This window comes from Gossypium hirsutum, chromosome A08 (genome assembly GCF_007990345.1).
Source record: "Gossypium hirsutum isolate 1008001.06 chromosome A08, Gossypium_hirsutum_v2.1, whole genome shotgun sequence".
Classification (NCBI taxonomy): domain Eukaryota; kingdom Viridiplantae; phylum Streptophyta; class Magnoliopsida; order Malvales; family Malvaceae; genus Gossypium; species Gossypium hirsutum.
The window spans coordinates 1,868,115-1,886,158 of record NC_053431.1 but is presented as its reverse complement, the minus strand read 5'-3'; the positions used below and the strand labels follow the sequence as shown (position 1 = coordinate 1,886,158).

Below are 18,044 nucleotides of genomic sequence, written 5' to 3'. Positions count from 1 at the left end.
CTTGTGGTGCTTGTTTCAGGTCATAGATGGACTTGTGCAGTTTCAAAGAACCAATTCACAGGTGCCATGCATGAGGACAGAAGCCTTATTACTACAACATAAAGATGCTAGGTTAAATAGCAGTGACGGCCTCTGACATCTTATAGAATATACATATACACACATTTTTATACATGTATATATATATGAAATTTATTAATTAGATTCAATATCATATTTTATTGATTATATTTATTATAAAAATAAAAAGGTCTCAATTTATTAGCGTGTTTTTTTTTAATTATCAAATTACAAAAACTTTCAACTTTATGATTAACATTTTCGATTAGTTTTGTTTTGATCACTTTAAGTTAGATTGTTAATAGAAAATGATGATGTAGTGTTTTTATTTAGTATAATAATATATTTAGTCCTTAACACTTACACATTGATACCTTTGTAACACCCCATATTCAGTCGTGTTGTTCCAATAGGGTTGGAAGCGTGTAAATTATTGTACTAAAAAATCAAACAAAGTTCAATTCTTAGGGAAGAGAGGTGGATCACATGGATCTCTTAAATACCAAGTCTTTCTTTAGTCAGAATATTCCTTCTATAGTAATTTAATAGTACAATTAAATACTGCTATTATACCCTCAAATATTGAAAGAAAAATAGGACAAGAAAAAACACAAGAGTTTTAACGAGGTTCGGTAAATTATACCTACGTCCTCGGGCACTAACACCAGATGATAACTTTATTATCTCCAAAATAATACAAATAAATAGAATTCCTTAAGAATTCTCAAATGGGAGAAGAGAGAAAACTAAGAGAGAAAGATTGGTTGGGATAGTTGAAATGAGAAATGGTTAGGCCTATTTATAGTTGAGGTTCAGGGACTAACTTGCAAATGGCCTAAAAAATTAGGGACCAAAATTGCAATTATCCCATTCAATTTTAAACAACTTGCCTACCATTTTTCCTTTCGGTGCCACTTGCACCTCCCATTTTTGACTTTTCAACTCACCCTTTAATTGACTTTTCAACAATCTCCACCTTGAAGATTTGATTAGGATAATCACATCTTCACACATTTCCTTCAACTCCCCAAATTTGATAATGTTATCTTTTGTAGTGCCTCCAAATGCGCTCTCGAGCGCCATACACCTGAAGGTGCTCAAATTCTCAGGATGTTAATCAAGTTCAAACAATGATTAAACTTGATTGTTGTTACCACCTTGGTCATCATATCTGCGGGATTATCTGCTGTCGGAATCTTCTGAAGTAGAATTTTTCCTTTTTCAAAGACTTCCCGCACAAAGTGATATCTTACGTCGATATGCTTGGTTCTTGAATGATAGACTTGATTTTTCGCTAAATGAATAGCGCTCTGACTGTCACAATATAGACTAATGTGACTTTGAACAACTCCCAAGTCTTTCAACAATCCATTAAGCCAAATAGCCTCCTTAACAGCTTCTGTAACTGCCATATACTCTGCCTCTGTAGTAGACACAACTACTGTAGACTGTAAGGTAGACTTCCAACTCACTGGGGCTTTAGCAAGAGTAAACAGATACCCCGTAGTTGAACGACGTTTATCTAAATCACCAGCAAAGTCGGAATCAACATATCCAACTACAAACTGACCAAGTGCTTCATCCTGCTCAAAAATTAAACCAATATCTACGGTTTTTTGAAGATACCGTAGAATTCATTTCACAGCTTGCCAATGTCCTTTTCCAGGATCATGCATATACCTGCTCACAACTCCAACAGCTTGTGAAATGTCAGGCCTCGTACACACCATCGCATACATCAAACTCCCAACTGCATTAGCATATGGGACTTTTGCCATATATTCTCTTTCTTCTTCAGTTTTCGGAGATAATTGAGCACTAAGTTTCAAATGAGAAGCAAGTGGGGTACTTACATGTTTTGCGTTTTCATTTACACCAAAACATTGTAATACCTTTTTCAGATATTGCTTCTGATTTAAACAAAGCTTGCCTCTCTGTCTATCTCTACTTATCTCCATGCCGAGAATTTTCTTGGCCTCACCTAGATCTTTTATCTCGAACTCTTGATTCAACTGAGCCTTCAGCTTATCTATCTCTTTTTGGCTCTTCGAAGCGATTAACATATCATCAACATACAAGAGTAGATAAATGAAAGATCCATCATGCAACTTCTGTAAATACACACAATTGTCATATTTGCTTCTTGTGTACTTCTGCCTTCTCATAAAGCTATCAAATCGCTTGTACCACTGCCTTGGGGATTGCTTCAATCCATATAGCGATTTGTTCAGCTTACAAACCTAATTTCTACCACCAGCATTTGTGTAGCCTTCGGGTTGAGTCATATAGATCTCCTCTTCTAACTCACCATGCAAGAAAGCCGTCTTAACATCAAGTTGAGCTAGCTCCAAATTCAACTGTGCTACCAAGGCCAACAAAATTCTAATGGAGGAATGCTTCACAACAGGGGAAAATACATCATTGTAGTCAATTCCCTCCTTCTGAGCGTAGCTTTTAGCTACCAATCTTGCCTTGTAGCGAATATCTTTCTTGCTAGGAGATCCATCTTTCTTTGCGAATACCCACTTGCATCCGATTGCCCTTTTACCTTTCGGTAATTGCGCCAACTCCCAAGTATTGTTCTTCTGGAGAGACTGCATTTCTTCATCCATGACGCTTTTCCGTTTATCACTTTCTAAGCTTTGCATTGCTTCTTGATAAGTGATAGGAATATCATCATCAACAACGGGAAGGGCGTAGGCCACCATATCAGTAAATCGAGCAGGTCTACGAATTTCTCTCTGTGGCCTTGCAACTGCAACTGGTTCTGGTGTACTTAATGGTTCTTGGGTCAGAACCTCTTCAACCTCTAATTCCTCCATTGTGGCTGGGGAATTAGACTTATTAACTGGGCAAATCCCCATCTGCTCAAACTCCACCTGTTTTAGAGTACACTCCACCTGCTGTGGAGTATCGCTTGTCTGAATATCTTCATCTGCTACCTTTTTCAATGTGGCAGATTCATCAAAGGTAACATCTCTGCTACAGATCATTCTCTTTGTGCTTAAGCACCAAAGACGAAATCCCTTCACTCTAGAAGTGATTCCCATAAAGAGAGCTTTCTTTGCCCTCGGATCTAACTTTGACTCATTCACATGGTAATATGCAGTGGATCCAAACACATGTAAGGAATCATAATCTGTAGCCGGTTTTCCAGACCATACCTCCATAGGAGTTTTTCTTTCTAATGCAGATGATGGCAAACGATTAACAAGATGGCCAGCTTATGTCACAGCCTCAGCCCAAAATTGCTTGCCCAACCCAGCATTGGACAACATACATCGAACTTTCTCCAGCAATGTTCGATTCATACGCTTTGCCACTCTATTTTGCTGTGGTGTATCCCTAACTGTGAAGTGTCGAACAATACCATACTCTTGGCACACATCGAAGAACGAATCACTTTTATATTCCCCTCCATTGTCCGTCCTAAGCTGCTTGATTTTCTTGCCAGTCTGGTTTTCGATCATAGTTTTCCATTTGAGAAAAACTCCAAGCACTTCATCCTTAGTTCTCATGGTATACACCCAAACTCTTCTGGAAAAGTCATCAACAAAAGTAACAAAGTAGTGTTTTCCTCCCAATGAAGGTGTCTTAGAAGGCCCCCACACAATTGAGTGAACATATTCCAAAATACCTTTTGTATTATGGATAGCAGTGCCGAATTTCACTCTCTTTTGCTTTCCCAGAACATAATGCTGGCAAAATTTAATTTGCAAGCCTTTGCACCTTTCAACAATCCTTGCTTTGCCAGAATTTGCAAGGATTTTTTGCTGGCATGTCCCAACTTCATATGCCACAACTGCATTGAGTCCAATTCTTTGTTACCGAAAGCTACAGCGATTGCTCCAATAACTGTACTACCTTGGTAGTAATACAAGTTATTTTTCCTGATGCCCTTCGATATCACAAGTGCGCCAGATGTCACTTTCAAAATCCTATCTCTCATAGTAACAACTAAACAATTGGATTCCAAAGCTCCCAATGAGATGAGATTTTTCTTCAAACTGGGCACGTACCGAACATCAGTCAGAACTCTGGTTGATCCATCTTGATTTTTTAATTGGATTGAACCTATCCCAACAGTTTTACAGGCATTGTCATTGCCCATATAAACAACTCCTCCATTTAGTTCTACTAAATCAGAGAACCACTCCCGGTTAGGGGACATATGATAGGTACAACCCGAATCCAATATCTACTCATCTGAATGGAACGATGATGATAATGCAACCAGTGATAGTTCAAAGTCACTGGTATCATACTTTGCAACACAAGCATCTACAACAGTCTTTCCCTTATTCTTCAGCTTTGGACAATTTTTCTTCCAATGGCCTTTCTCATGACAAAAGGCACATTCATCTTTCCCGAGTCTGGACTTTGACTTTGATCTCCCTTTCTGAGTTTTCTTCCGAGTGTATAAACGACCTCGGACTACTAAAACTTCTGTATCTCTGATTAAGTTTTTCTGTTTGTCCTTCTTTCTTTGTTCATAACTGTATAAGGCCGCACAGACTTCGCTCAGAGATATATCACTCCTGCCATGAAGTAGAGTAGTTTCTAGGAACTCAAACTCCTCAGGAAGTGACCCCAACAGCATCAAAGCCAAATCTTCATCTTTGAATGTCTCATCCATATTTAGCAAATCAGTGACTAACTGATTAAATTTGGTGATGTGATCATTCATTGTGGTACTTGGGACGTAAGTGAAGCGAAACAGTCTTTTCTTCAAGTGGAGCTTATTTTGACTGTTTTTCTTCAAAAATTTTTCTTCAAGTGCCACCCATAACTTATTTGCATAAGTTTCCTTTGAAAAAGCATACCTCTGTTCTCGAGAAAGGCATGATCGAATTGTGCCACATGCCAACCTATTGATCGCCTTCCAATCTTTCTCCTGTACATCATCTGGTTTCTCTTCATCAATGGTAATGTCTAGACCCTGTTGAAAAAGGGCATCTAGAACCTCACTTTGCTACATACCAAAATGGCCCATGCCAGCAAAGATCTCCACGGCCAATCTTGCATTTACAATTGTCGGTCTTGTCCACATGGACGATGTTGAAGCTCCTACACCGACCGTTTTCTCCATAATCTTTCAATATACCTAAGGAAATCTTTTCTGATATGAAAGATCAGTTTAAACTGTAACCACAGAGCATACTACGATTAACCTTCGGCTTTTGATACCACTTGTTGTTCCAATAGGGTCGGAAGCGTGTAAATTATTGTACTAAAAAATCACACAAAGTTCAATTCCCAGGGAAGAGAGGTGGATCACATGGATCTCTTAAATACCAAGTCTTTCCTTAGTCAGAATATTCCTTCTATAGTAATTTAATAGCACAATTAAATACTGCTATTATACCCTCAAATATTGAAAGAAAAATAGGACAAGAAAAAATACAAGAGTTTTAACGAGGTTCGGTAAATTATACCTACGTCCTCGGGCACTAACACCAGATGATAACTTTATTATATCCAAAATAATACAAACAAATAGAATTCCTTAAGAATTCTCAAATGGGAGGAGAGAAAACTAAGAGAGAAAGATTGGTTGGGATAGTTGAAATGAGGAATAGTTAGGCCTATTTATAGTTGAGGTTCAGGGACTAACTTGCAAATGGCCTCAAAAATTAGGGACCAAAATTGTAATTATCCCATTCAATTTTAAACAACTTGCCTACCATTTTTCCTTTCGGTGCCACTTGCACCTCCCATTTTTGACTTTTCAACTCACCCTTTAATTGACTTTTCAACAAGTCGGTCATCAGACCCGAGTCACAGGATGTCACTATAATAAATAGAGATCATCACATATAATTCCAGCTTTAAATATTCAATCAAACAATAAAAATAATTTATAATCTTCATTTCAATTAAACATGAAACTATTTCATAAACACACAATTAACATTCAAATAAAACATGAGTCACACAATGACACAATGATTATCAGTTCAAGGCATCATCCTCAAATATAGTTTTTCTTGGGCCTTGTACAAACTTACGTATGCCATCATATCAACCTAGAATTTAACTAGGACTAATTTGTAACATTTTCAAAATTACATATCAATTAAATAATAAATAAACCCACCAAATAATCAATCATGTCATAATCATTCAAATATTATGATATACAATTAAATTTGAGTCTTATTAGAACTTAGAAAGCTTTCAATCTGGCTCGGAACCAATTTAAGACCATTTTAAAACTTTTACAAAAAAAAAGAGATAAAAAGGCAAAACAGGGGTCATATAGATGTGTGGCCAAGCCGCATGTGACAGGCTGAGTCCGTGTGGAGCTGAACCACACAGCCGCGTACTTCAGCCATGTACAAGGCTAATTCCGTGTAATACAAGGTCACATAGTCGTGTCTTCAGACCACGCAATAATTGTGGTTTTTTCAAACAACTTGTAATTAGTTCGTTTAGAGCACACGGCTGTGCTACATACCCATGTGAAGCACACAGTTGTGTGTCATACTGTGTTCACTTATGTGTACCCTACAAAGCAAGTTGTAAACCACAAACTTCCATATACCATATATGCATTTTATATCATTCCTTAAACCACATTAAAATGTATCAATAACATACCAAAACGTCAATTAAAATATCATTCCTAAGTTCCTAACCAATGTGTCATTTGGTACCATCACAACCAATTCAAAAATACAACCTGGCTATTTATACAAGCATATATGAACACCAATGTGCATTTTACCATAATACTTTCCATCCTTACCTTTCTAACAACCTAAATTATGCCTTAACTTTTACCAAAGTAAATCATACACAAATCCTAATCATACCATTACTTTGGTAAATATATGCAACTTACCAAATCCAAATATCAACTAACACATGCCAAACATTTAATCCAAGTTTAACCATCCTATGTACATGCCAAAAATAACCAAACTCGAAACATCAAAAGTCTACTGAATTCAAAAGAAAAAAAATATGCGTTTTCGTTGATCCGATCGACACATTCTGGATATCCAAAATCTACAGGAAAGTAGTAACGTGAGTAAGTATTTAAAATACTTAATAAGCTCATACAATATAAATGATTACTTAACTCAATTAATCACACATTTAATTCATTATGCAAAATAAGTATCTCTATCAAGATACAATGCAACAATATAAGATACATAAGGCTTTAAGTTCAAACCATACATATAACCTCAAATTTTCATATTTCTATCATAGTCCAACTTGATTCAAATATACAAATAATGAACTATCATCTTGCCAACATCAACTTCATACCATCACATTTCTATTTTATAATTCTACCCAATAAAACATCGTAAAAGAACTCTATATACAGGTGAAAGTATAGTGTTTGGTTACCTATTTGAGATAAACCTACACCAGAAATATAGTGTTTGGTTACCCTTTCGGGTTAAACCTACATGAATTGGATAAAAGTGCCTGGTCACCTGTTAGGGTTGAACCTACACAACATATAGCCTGACTAGGGCTTAATATACCTATATTCTTGAGTTCGCAACACATGTTGAAGTTTGGGGTGTACGGGAAATAGCCTGTAACCTCGTATATGAGACTGTTACTAATTTCATCCAAGTTTAATCTCACATTATACCATTTCACAACAATACTTTTCAATCAGATTCAATTATCAATTTAGGTACTAATTCATAGCCAATTCAGGATATCAATAAAACATTAATAAACATACAGATGAAACTCAACAAAAATTTAAACATATTTATATTATATGAACTTACTAGCGGCAAATGGCATAAGCAAAAGGGTTAGAGATTAGTTTGTAAATTTCTTTTTTCTTCGATTATCAATCGTCTTGTTCAAACCTTGGTCTATAATATAAATTTATTTCAATTTAATCTCTTAAATATCATATAAAAACTTGTTACAAATATATGTAAATTCAATTTTATCTTTTGGTTTTTCTTCAAGTTTTACATTTTATTCAATTTAATCCCTAAAATCAAACTTATCCTAACTTTCAAATTTAGACTCGAAATTTTAAACCAACTTCAAATACATCCAATTACAGTCTCCTATTATAAAAATTACAGAAATTACATGCCAAATTTAAGATACTAACAATTTAATCCTTATGTTCAAAACTAACAATTCTCATTTCACAAACTAGTCCTTTTTCATTTCTAAGATCTATATCCAACAACTTAACATTAAAAGTTTCAATTGTCGACAATTATAACTTTCTGAAACCATAATAGTTTTAAAAATGAACATTCATTTTAATTAAGACGAGTTACAATGATACTGATAATATAAGATTTAAAAAAAATTGTGAAAATGGCCTATCATGATAAATCTAAAGTTGGCCAAATTTTGAAGCCTTATCAATGGCTTCTCAAAGTTTCATTCTCTCCACGGTGAAGAAGATAAAAAAATGGATGATGACTTTTAAATTTTAACTTAGTTAATTAATTGATTAATCATAATTTATTAACATTGACGTTCATTAACCATTTTGGTGGATGATAGTTGTCTATCACCACCTTCCACTATATTTAAAAAGAGTCAAATTCCTCAATTGATCCTTCAATTAATTAAGATTTCATAACGATTAAATTTTGTCACTTTTACGGTTTAATCTTTATACCTTAATTAACTATCCAATCACTAATTAACAATGTTGTTTGGTGTTCGTATTTTTGAAATTTAATGTAGACTGGGCAGTCGATATTGCGTTCAGTAAGGTTGGCTATGACAGATTTTTACAAAAGAAAATAATATTTTTTTTAATTTTTCTTATTTTCACCTATATTCCTTTATCTTCGTAATTGAGTTGGTGACTTAATCAAGAGTAACATCAATTTAGTAAAGTTCTTAAAATAAATTAATTTTATATTAATTGTAACTAATTACAATTAAGTTATATAGCTCTAATTATTCATGTGCTTTCAACACATATCCAGGGGTGAAGTCAGAGAGCTGGCAAGGACCGACCCTTTCCTAAGAAAATACAAAATTTTCCATTTAGCCTGTTTATAATTTATAAAATTTTAAATTTAATAGTAGAAAAATTGCATTTTAGCCTATCAAAAATATAGAATTTTGATACAATACATTAAAATTATAAAGATATAAACTATTAAAATGATGAAATTGTATTTTTACAATCGTAAAAATATATAACTTAAATTCGACCCCCTAACAAAAATAACCGACTTCAACCCTACACATATCTAAACATAAATATAATTAAAAAAATATTCATATCTACTACTCATAAAGTAATTCAAAAGCAAAAATCATAGCTTATCAATAAATCATGCCAAATATTAAGAGGGACCAACAAGGGTCTCAACCAACCTTTCTACTTTAAAACACCATAGAAAACCTCCAACCAATAACATATCCAACCCAGATATCATACCACACATTTCTAAGTGAAAACAAATTACAAATTATCCAATTTCCAAACAAGAAATTATGTCCAACAACATAGTTATTTGAACCCAAAGGAATAGCATGACCAATTCAATGACCAATCCAATTTTGTAAACATTACCTAAAAGCATAAAAACCAATCATATATTTGAAAATCCAAATTGCACCATATAAACATATGAGCATAAGAAAAATGCAATTAAATAAAAACAATTTACCTTTGGGGGGCATCTCATTACAGCATTACCATTAAGGGGACAAGGCTCTCAACATACAAGCCCACATCAAATGAGCTTGGAAGGCCTCTAATCCCAACATTCTCAACCCTCTTGCTTCCCAAAACATACCACACAAACTTGTGTAGAGCAATGCTGAATAAAACTTTGTCACCACTTTTTGAAAAAGCCAAAGGTATTACAATTGGGAAACCTAAAATAGACTCGGATTTCTTCCATGATATCAACTTAATCCAAGATTCCTTCATTATCCATATATCAACCACATCATCATTGAATTCCGTATAAGTTGTAATCAAACAAAGGTAACCTCCCATGGCTTTCATGTTCATACAGACACGTTTATTTAAACAAGAATCCGGCAATTCAACGAAACGGAATTCCTCGGTTCCCAGATCAAAGCCAACAAGGCTTTTATTGCCCGATTGGGGAGTTTTTAAAACCATCCAATATAAAGCGTTGTCAGCCAAAAATCCAAATTCTCAATAGAAACTAAGATAAAAGCAGAAATCCTTAATCCTTCTCCAACTATTGCTCCTCAAGCTGTAAACCTTAGCTTCCGAATGAAGGTAGCTATTATTTTTTCCATGTACTTGGACCATTCGAACCAATTTGTAGTCATCAGAAATGGGATCGTACCCAAATCCACAATAAGTTGAACGGGGAAAGAAAATCGATGGAGATGAAAACTCTATTTCACTGGAAGGTAATACCTGGGATTTTCTCGTTGAAGGATTCCATAGAAATATTCTACCGTTGTCGTCTATTAGAGCCAGCAAACCATTGCAAGAACCCAATATTTTTATGGGTGTTTTTTGTTCACCGAGTGGGTGGTTGAGTCTTTGAGTTGTTTTGAGTGAGTCGTAATTGACGGAGAAGAAGTGGTACTCACAGTGACGGAGAATAAGGGAGTGATTGGTGTTGGTTTTGACCGAATGGAAGAGGTGGAGTTTGATGAAATCTGGGTCATCGATCGAAGAGCACCATGGCTTTGAAACACACTTGAAGCGTAGAAGATCTTTTACACTCAATCGAAGTAGTATTTCAATGGTCATTTCATGCGGGAGTGTTGCCATTGTTAGGGTTTTTGGATTGCTAAGAGTGAGCAATAGAAAGGTTTTTTAAAGTATAGGTCTAAGCATCGCGTGAAAAACAATGTTTTTAAAGGTAGGTTACTTTTTGCTTTTTTTTATTATTTTAAAAAATGTTTTCACAAAATAATGGGTAAATTGTAATTAAATTATTAAAAATTTTACATTTTAGTATTTAATTTTAAAAAATTATAAAATAGTCATTAAATTATTAAATGATTTTTATTTAAATAATTAAATATTTTTAATTTATTTAATAATGGATATAGAAGTAATAACAAATTTATATTGTAATACTATTAACACATGTTTAATTTTTAGATTTTTAATTATAATATCAAATATAAATATAATGATACCATCCTCCAATACATAAAAATAATGAACATAGAAGTATGTTTTTTGCGAATTGCCATTCAAAAAAAAAAAATTCACTGTTATAGTTTGATGTCAAAGACATCTATAAATTTAGTTGTCCACACTTACATACTTTATCAATTTGGTCCTAGCTCTAAATAATTTAATAAAATTAATCCCTACGTTTATAAATTCTATAATTTTGGTCCACATACACATTCAACTCACCATCAACATATATCTAATATTATAGATGAACAAATATTGACACCTTTACTATTAATCACCAATTATTAGTATATTTTTATTTTGGTCATTTAATTATATAAACTTTAAATTCTGTAACTAACATTATCAAAAGTGTTACTTTATATTTGAAAATTTGAAAAAAATTGTGAATACTTGTGTTTGGAATTTATAATTTTATTTATATAATTATTTTATTCTCATAATTTGTGTGATTAAGGAAATCCAAAATCATATTTTCTATATATAAAATTGATTTAAAGTTAGAACCAAATTATATTCAACTTGTTTAGTCCGATTAGTTCATACAATTATGTTCATGAGATGGTAATTAATTAATTTGACATTGTAATTTCAGCATGGTTGGACCAATAAAATGAAGTATCTAATCTCTGCTTAGAAAAAACCCCGAATTGGTATTACATTTATGATTGCCACCTATATCATAATCGTAAATCTTTTTTATTTATAAATTATAAATAGAAATAAAAATAATTTCAAACTTTATAAAGTGGTTGAGAAACAAAGTTTATTTAACATTTAATTACCTTATATCCTTTCTCTTATTATAAGATCAAGTGAAGCTTCTTAGACGAATACGCTTTTTTTGTTTGATGGAGAAGTACGTTTTTTTGGAACTCCCATTCAGAAAAAAAAGTTATTCAGTCCTATAATTGGATGTCAAAGGAATCTATTTTTAAAACAAAATAATTGGTTTTTTTTGATGTCATTATTTATCTATTCCTATAGATTTTCTAAAATATAATTATATATATACACTACGATACAAATTGCATAAAAATGAATAGAGATGAGAAAATCGCATAAAATACTTCTATTCTAGAGGAAATCATCCCTAACAACATAGAAAAATCCAATATAAATGGAAATTCATATGGTAACATACAAAGAGAAATGCACATAAAAGAATGCAATTAAATTAATTTCTAGAGTTTAGGATTAGCATTTGCCTCTCTAGCATATCCAAATATAAAAATTACTCTAAATACATACAAAAACATACTCATATCAAATGCTCCAAAAGCAAACTTCGATATTACGTCGTATCATTTCTTAAATTATAGCTTCAAGTGAAGCACCTTACACAAGAAACCATAATTAACAATATGATTTGAACCGAACTGGACTAAGGTATTGACTCACACATAAATACAGACCAATTAAATCGAAAAATCAATTGAACAGAATTTTTATGATTTTTTTAATTATTTATTTTGGTTCGACTACTAATTTGATTCTAAAAACATTGCCTAATAACTTAAAAACCAATAATATATTTGAAAATTCAAATTTCACTATACAAAATCCATATGAGCATAAAAAGAATGCAATTAAATAAAGAAAAATTACCTCTCATTGTTGAGCATTACTATTAAGGGGGACAAGGCTCTCAGCATACAAGTGCACATCAAGTTTGCTTGGCAGGCCTCTAGTCTCAACATTCTCAACCCTTTCGCTTCCCACATCATACCACACAAACTTGTCCCTTTCGCCGAAACTAAACCACTTGTATCCAATGTTGAATAAAACTTTCTTACCATTTTTTGAAAATGCCAAAGGTACTACTACAGATGGAATATAGTGGGGTTGGTTCCATGATATCAATTTAATCCAAGATTCTTTAACCCCATATTCCTTCATTATCCATACATCAGCCACAATATCACCTAATTCACTATGAACTGCACTCAAACAAAGGTAACCTCCCAAGGCTTCTATGCCAAACCAGAATGGCTCATCTAAACAAAAATCCGGCAATTCAACGGAACGGAATTCCTCGCTCGCAAGATCGAAACCAGCAAGGCTTTCCTTACCTGATTGGGGAGTTTTAAAACCCCTCCAATGTATTGCGTTGTTAGCCAAAAATCCAAATCTTTTATTCAACTGAAGATAAAAGCAGACATCCTTAATCCTCCTCCAACAATTACTCCTCAAGCTGTAAACCTCAGCTCCATAACGACAATGGCCAGAATAGTCTTTATCTGATTGGACCATTCGAACAACCTTGTAGTCATCAGAAATGGGATCATACCCAAATCCGTAACAAGTGAAACCGGCAAGCCCTATTTCGGTGGAAGGTAATACCTGGGATTTTCTCGTTGATTGGTTCCACAGAAATATTCTCTGGTTGTCGTTTTCTAGAGCCAATAAACCATTACAAGAACCCAATATTCTAAGGGTTTTTTTGGTTCACTGAGTGGGCACTTGAGTGTTTGGGTTGTTTTGAGTGAGTCGTAGTTGACAGAGAAGAAGTGGTACCCACAGTGACGGAGAAGAAGGGAGTGATTGGTATTGGTTTTGAGGGAATGGGAGAGGTGGTGTTTGATGAAATCTGGGTTGTCGATAGAAGAGCACCAGCGCTTTGAAACGCACTTAAAGCGCAGAAGATCTTTGACCCTTAAATGACATAGTATATTAATGGTCAGTTCATGCGGTAATGCTGCCATTGTTAGGGTTTTTAGATGGCTAAGAGTAGGCTAAGAGTAGGCTAAGGGTTTTCAAAGTATAAGAGAAAAGCATGGTGTGAAAATAAAGTTTTTAAAGATAAGTTTTTTTCTTTTTTCTTTTTTGATAAAAAGATTTCTTTTTTATTTTAAAAAAATGCGTTTCAAATTTATGGTTAAACTATTTTCAATGTCACTAAACTATTAGAAATTTGATGTTTTTGGTAACTCAATTTTAAAAAATTATAAAATAGTCATTAAATTATTATAAAGTTTTTATTTAAGTTATGAGACTATTCTTTTATTCTTAAGTCTTGCTAGCGAGCTCCAAATGACAATTAAATGGTCAATATGGTGGATTAGTACCCCTCGATGATTAGAATAACATATTTTAGATCCAATTCAATTTGACAATCAATGTTGAAGACCGAAGAAGAAGGTTTTTTGTATTTTAGTTCACAAAATTGTGTCATGAAAGAAAATGAACTATAGAAAAGATAGGGATGGAGAGCTTTTAATTGGTGTAAGCTATGTGAACAGAGGTCATACAACAATGATTTTAACATCCTAGGGACTTAAATGAAAACTTTTGAATAGTTCAACGACCATTTTATAACTTTTTGAAGTTAGGTGACTAAAATGTAAACTTACCTATAGTTTAATGACCTCGAATGTAGTATACCCAATTTTTGTAAAAAAAATTCATATTATAAAAGTATAAAACGAGTTCTTGAATGTTAAAGTTTAAGTTCGACCCATAATTTAAGCGAGATTATTTTTTACTCAAGCCTATTTTTTAGGCCTCATACTTCTATTTAAATCCTCTTATATATTGAATAAGGGCATTTGCAACCTGTTTAACAAAAAAAGCTCAAATTTAATTTAATAATTATCAAGTCAAGCTTGAGCAGCCTAATCAAACACTCACAAAGCCTAATCAAACTAATTTAATCTTACTCCTAAACTACTAGGGTTTTTTTTATTGCATCTAGGACGACTTAGTTACATCAAACCCTTAAGGTTTTATTTATAGGAGTGTTGGTAGCCCAAATTAGGTTTTCCGCACGTCTTAAGTCGACAAAAATAACCCCGAAATACTTGGACAACAAGTTGACCTATGTCGCACCATAGCCTTTGCATGGCGCGGCACGACAGGTGTTTTGTGCCTTGTATCGTCCGTTTCATGCTTTGACGTCTTGGGAAGCTTGTGCATCACTCGTCCCTTACTTCCACGTCAATTGGGTCTATAAATCTTCATCCTACACACTCAATTAAACATATTAGAACTATCTAAGGCCTGTATCGGCCTAATAAGTCACAACACTCATAAAATGTGTTAAAAAATACTTATTTTACTAATATTTAATCCTAAATACTAAATACCATAAATATAATATAAAATCTTAAATTGACTAAAAAATAATTTTTTTAAGTACAAAAATAAACCGAATTAACTAATACATTTGACAGCAGGTGAAGTACTCATAATTAATTGAAAAGCAAACTTATAGCTTAACAAGAAATCATGCCTAACATTAAGAAGTACCAATAGGGGTCTCAACCAATCTTTTCACTTTAAAACAATATAAAAAAACCTCCAATCATAACATATTCAACCTTTTTGTTTATCACATATCATACCACACACAAATTATCCAAATTCCAGACAAATTTAATTATCAATGAATTAATTATATTTATTGAATTTGAAATATATATGAATAGTTCCTGCATATATCCACTTAGACAAAACTAGAGGAAACTATAAATTTAAACAAAATAATTAAAAATGAACATAAATGCTGTTAAAAAAATGTCATGTTTATTTAATTATCAAATCATATCTGTTAGAGTTGTGTGACCTAAATCCTATCATTTGTTAAAGAAATAAAATATAGTGGCAAAATAAGGTGACCATGCTGCATAATTAGAATTTGTATAGAACTACACTTCTTTTATTTGACGTTGATTAGAATAGGTTTTTTAGCCTTTAAATAGATGTAGTCAAAACTCCTCTTATATCAACCTAAGTGAATTTTCTTCTCCTCTGCCCGTGGTTTTTCTTCCAGAAAAGATTTTTCATGTAAAATCTGTGTGTTCTTAATTTTCTTTTATTATTGCATTGCAATCGTTCTACTGCCATTATCGACTTTTATTATAACAAAATCAATTCTTCCAAATATAAATATAATGATATCAGCCTCCAATACATTAAAACATAGAATAGAAAATACTTATATCTATTACTCGTAAAGTAACCGAGAAACAAACTTTGTTTAACATTTAATTACTTCATATATTTTTCTCTAATTATAACACTAGGTAAAGCTGGAATTCATCCCTACCAACATAAAAGAACCTAATATAAATGGAAATTTATATTGCAACATACAAAGAGAAATGCAACACACATTTGCATAAATGAATGCTATTAAATTAATTTCTAGGGTATCGATGCAATGAGAGACGTTAGATCGATTGACTCACAAACAAATAAAAACTAACTGAATTGAGAAACCAATTAAACTAATTTTTTTATGATTTTTTAACTATTTATTTTATTGAATCCATTGATATGACCAGTTCAACTACTAGCCCACTTCTAAAAACATGGCTTAATAACATAAAAAATATATATTTGAAAATTCAAATTGCACCATCCAAATATAAAGGTAAGTTTCTTTTTTATTTAATCATTGTATTTTTTATTTTAAAAATGTGTTTTAAAATTATGAGTAAATTACATCCAATGTCACTAAACTATTGAAAAGATTATGTTTTGGTAACTCAATTTTAAAAATTTACAAAATGGTCATAGAATTATTAGAAAATTTTTATTTAAGTCATAAGACTATTATTTTTTCTTAAGTTTAGCTAACGAGTTCCAAGCGACAATTTAATGGTCGATACGGTAGATTAGTACCCCTCGATGATTAGAAGAACATATTTTAGATCCCAGGCAATTTGACAATCAATTTTGAAGACCAAAGAAGAAATCTTTTTGGATTTTAGTTCACAAATTTGTGATATTCAAAATTGTGACGTAAAAGAAAATGAATTGTAAAAGAGACTGGAAATGAGAGCTTTTGATTGGTATAAGTTATGCGAACAGAGAATGTCATACACCAATAATCCCAACCTTCACAACCCTTTTGCTTCCCAAATCATACCACGCAAACTTGTGTGAAGCAACGCTGAATAAAACTTTGTCACCATTTTTTTTTAGAGATAACATCTGGATCATTTTATAAGAGCAGCCCAAAAACAGAACGAAACTGAAAATAAAGAAAAAAGGCCATTCAAGGAAACCAGGCCCAAAGTCAAAACTTGAAAAAATAAAAAAAGGACAAAACATAGTAGCCCATAAGCAAAAGATCCAGCTCAAACAAGTGGGGAGTCTCTAGATATTTTCATCCAGCTGTTTTCCAAATTGAAAACCCCACATCAAAAGCAACAAAAATTATTGGAAAATGTTGCTTCATCATTACTTGCCATAACTCAGCAGCAGCATCAATCAAAATCACCGAAGTAAAAGGAAAAAAAACAGCAACAACCCTTAACCCTTCATTTTCCAAATCCAAGATCAACACACAAGCAAACCTCGTCGATCAGCAAGCACCACATCCTCCGCATTAGAGAAGACCCTACTCACCAGATAAGAGTTCTCTCTTTTCTTTAGTCCCTCGGTAGTAATAAAATGAGCAACCTGGTTAAAATCACAAGAGACATGTACAAAACTGTAGCTCAGTTGCTTAGAGTCTTTTATAATAGCTGCTATCTTAGGTCTATCGTCATTTTGCTCTTGCAGTTTGCAAATTACCAAACAGGAGTCCCTTTCGATTTCAACCTCTTTTAACTGTAGAAATAAACCGAGATGGATTGTTTGGAAACCCGCCAACGCTTCTGCAGCAAAAATAGAAGGTACATTCGAATGAAACACTATTTTAGAGCAAATCACATCTCCATTTTCCTTTCTTACCACCATCCCAGAACATGACTCATTCATCTGTTTGTTAAAAGCAATGTCAAAATTGATTTTTACCCTCGACCCAGTCGGAGCAACCTATTTTCCAGTAAGAATCTACCTCGCTGGTAAGTCCGTCTCCAAACCATCAAGTTCTTTTAGAAAGTTTCTCACATAATTTGCAATTTGAGAGCCAGAAGTAAAGACT

The 18,044-nt window shown here is 33.0% G+C and overlaps 1 protein-coding gene and 1 pseudogene across 1 annotated transcript; both read right to left on the bottom strand.

Annotated features, from left to right (window-relative positions):
• Positions 1-9,471: 9,471 nt before the first annotated feature.
• Positions 9,472-10,826, bottom strand: LOC107926216 (F-box protein CPR1). The gene has a single exon (XM_016857003.2). It carries the CDS (start codon positions 10,787-10,789, stop codon positions 10,196-10,198), a length of 594 nt encoding a protein of 197 aa, XP_016712492.1. The 5' UTR covers positions 10,790-10,826; the 3' UTR covers positions 9,472-10,195.
• Positions 10,827-12,555: 1,729 nt separating this feature from the next.
• LOC107926167 (F-box protein CPR1-like) lies at positions 12,556-13,921 on the bottom strand (annotated as a pseudogene).
• Positions 13,922-18,044: the final 4,123 nt, after the last annotated feature.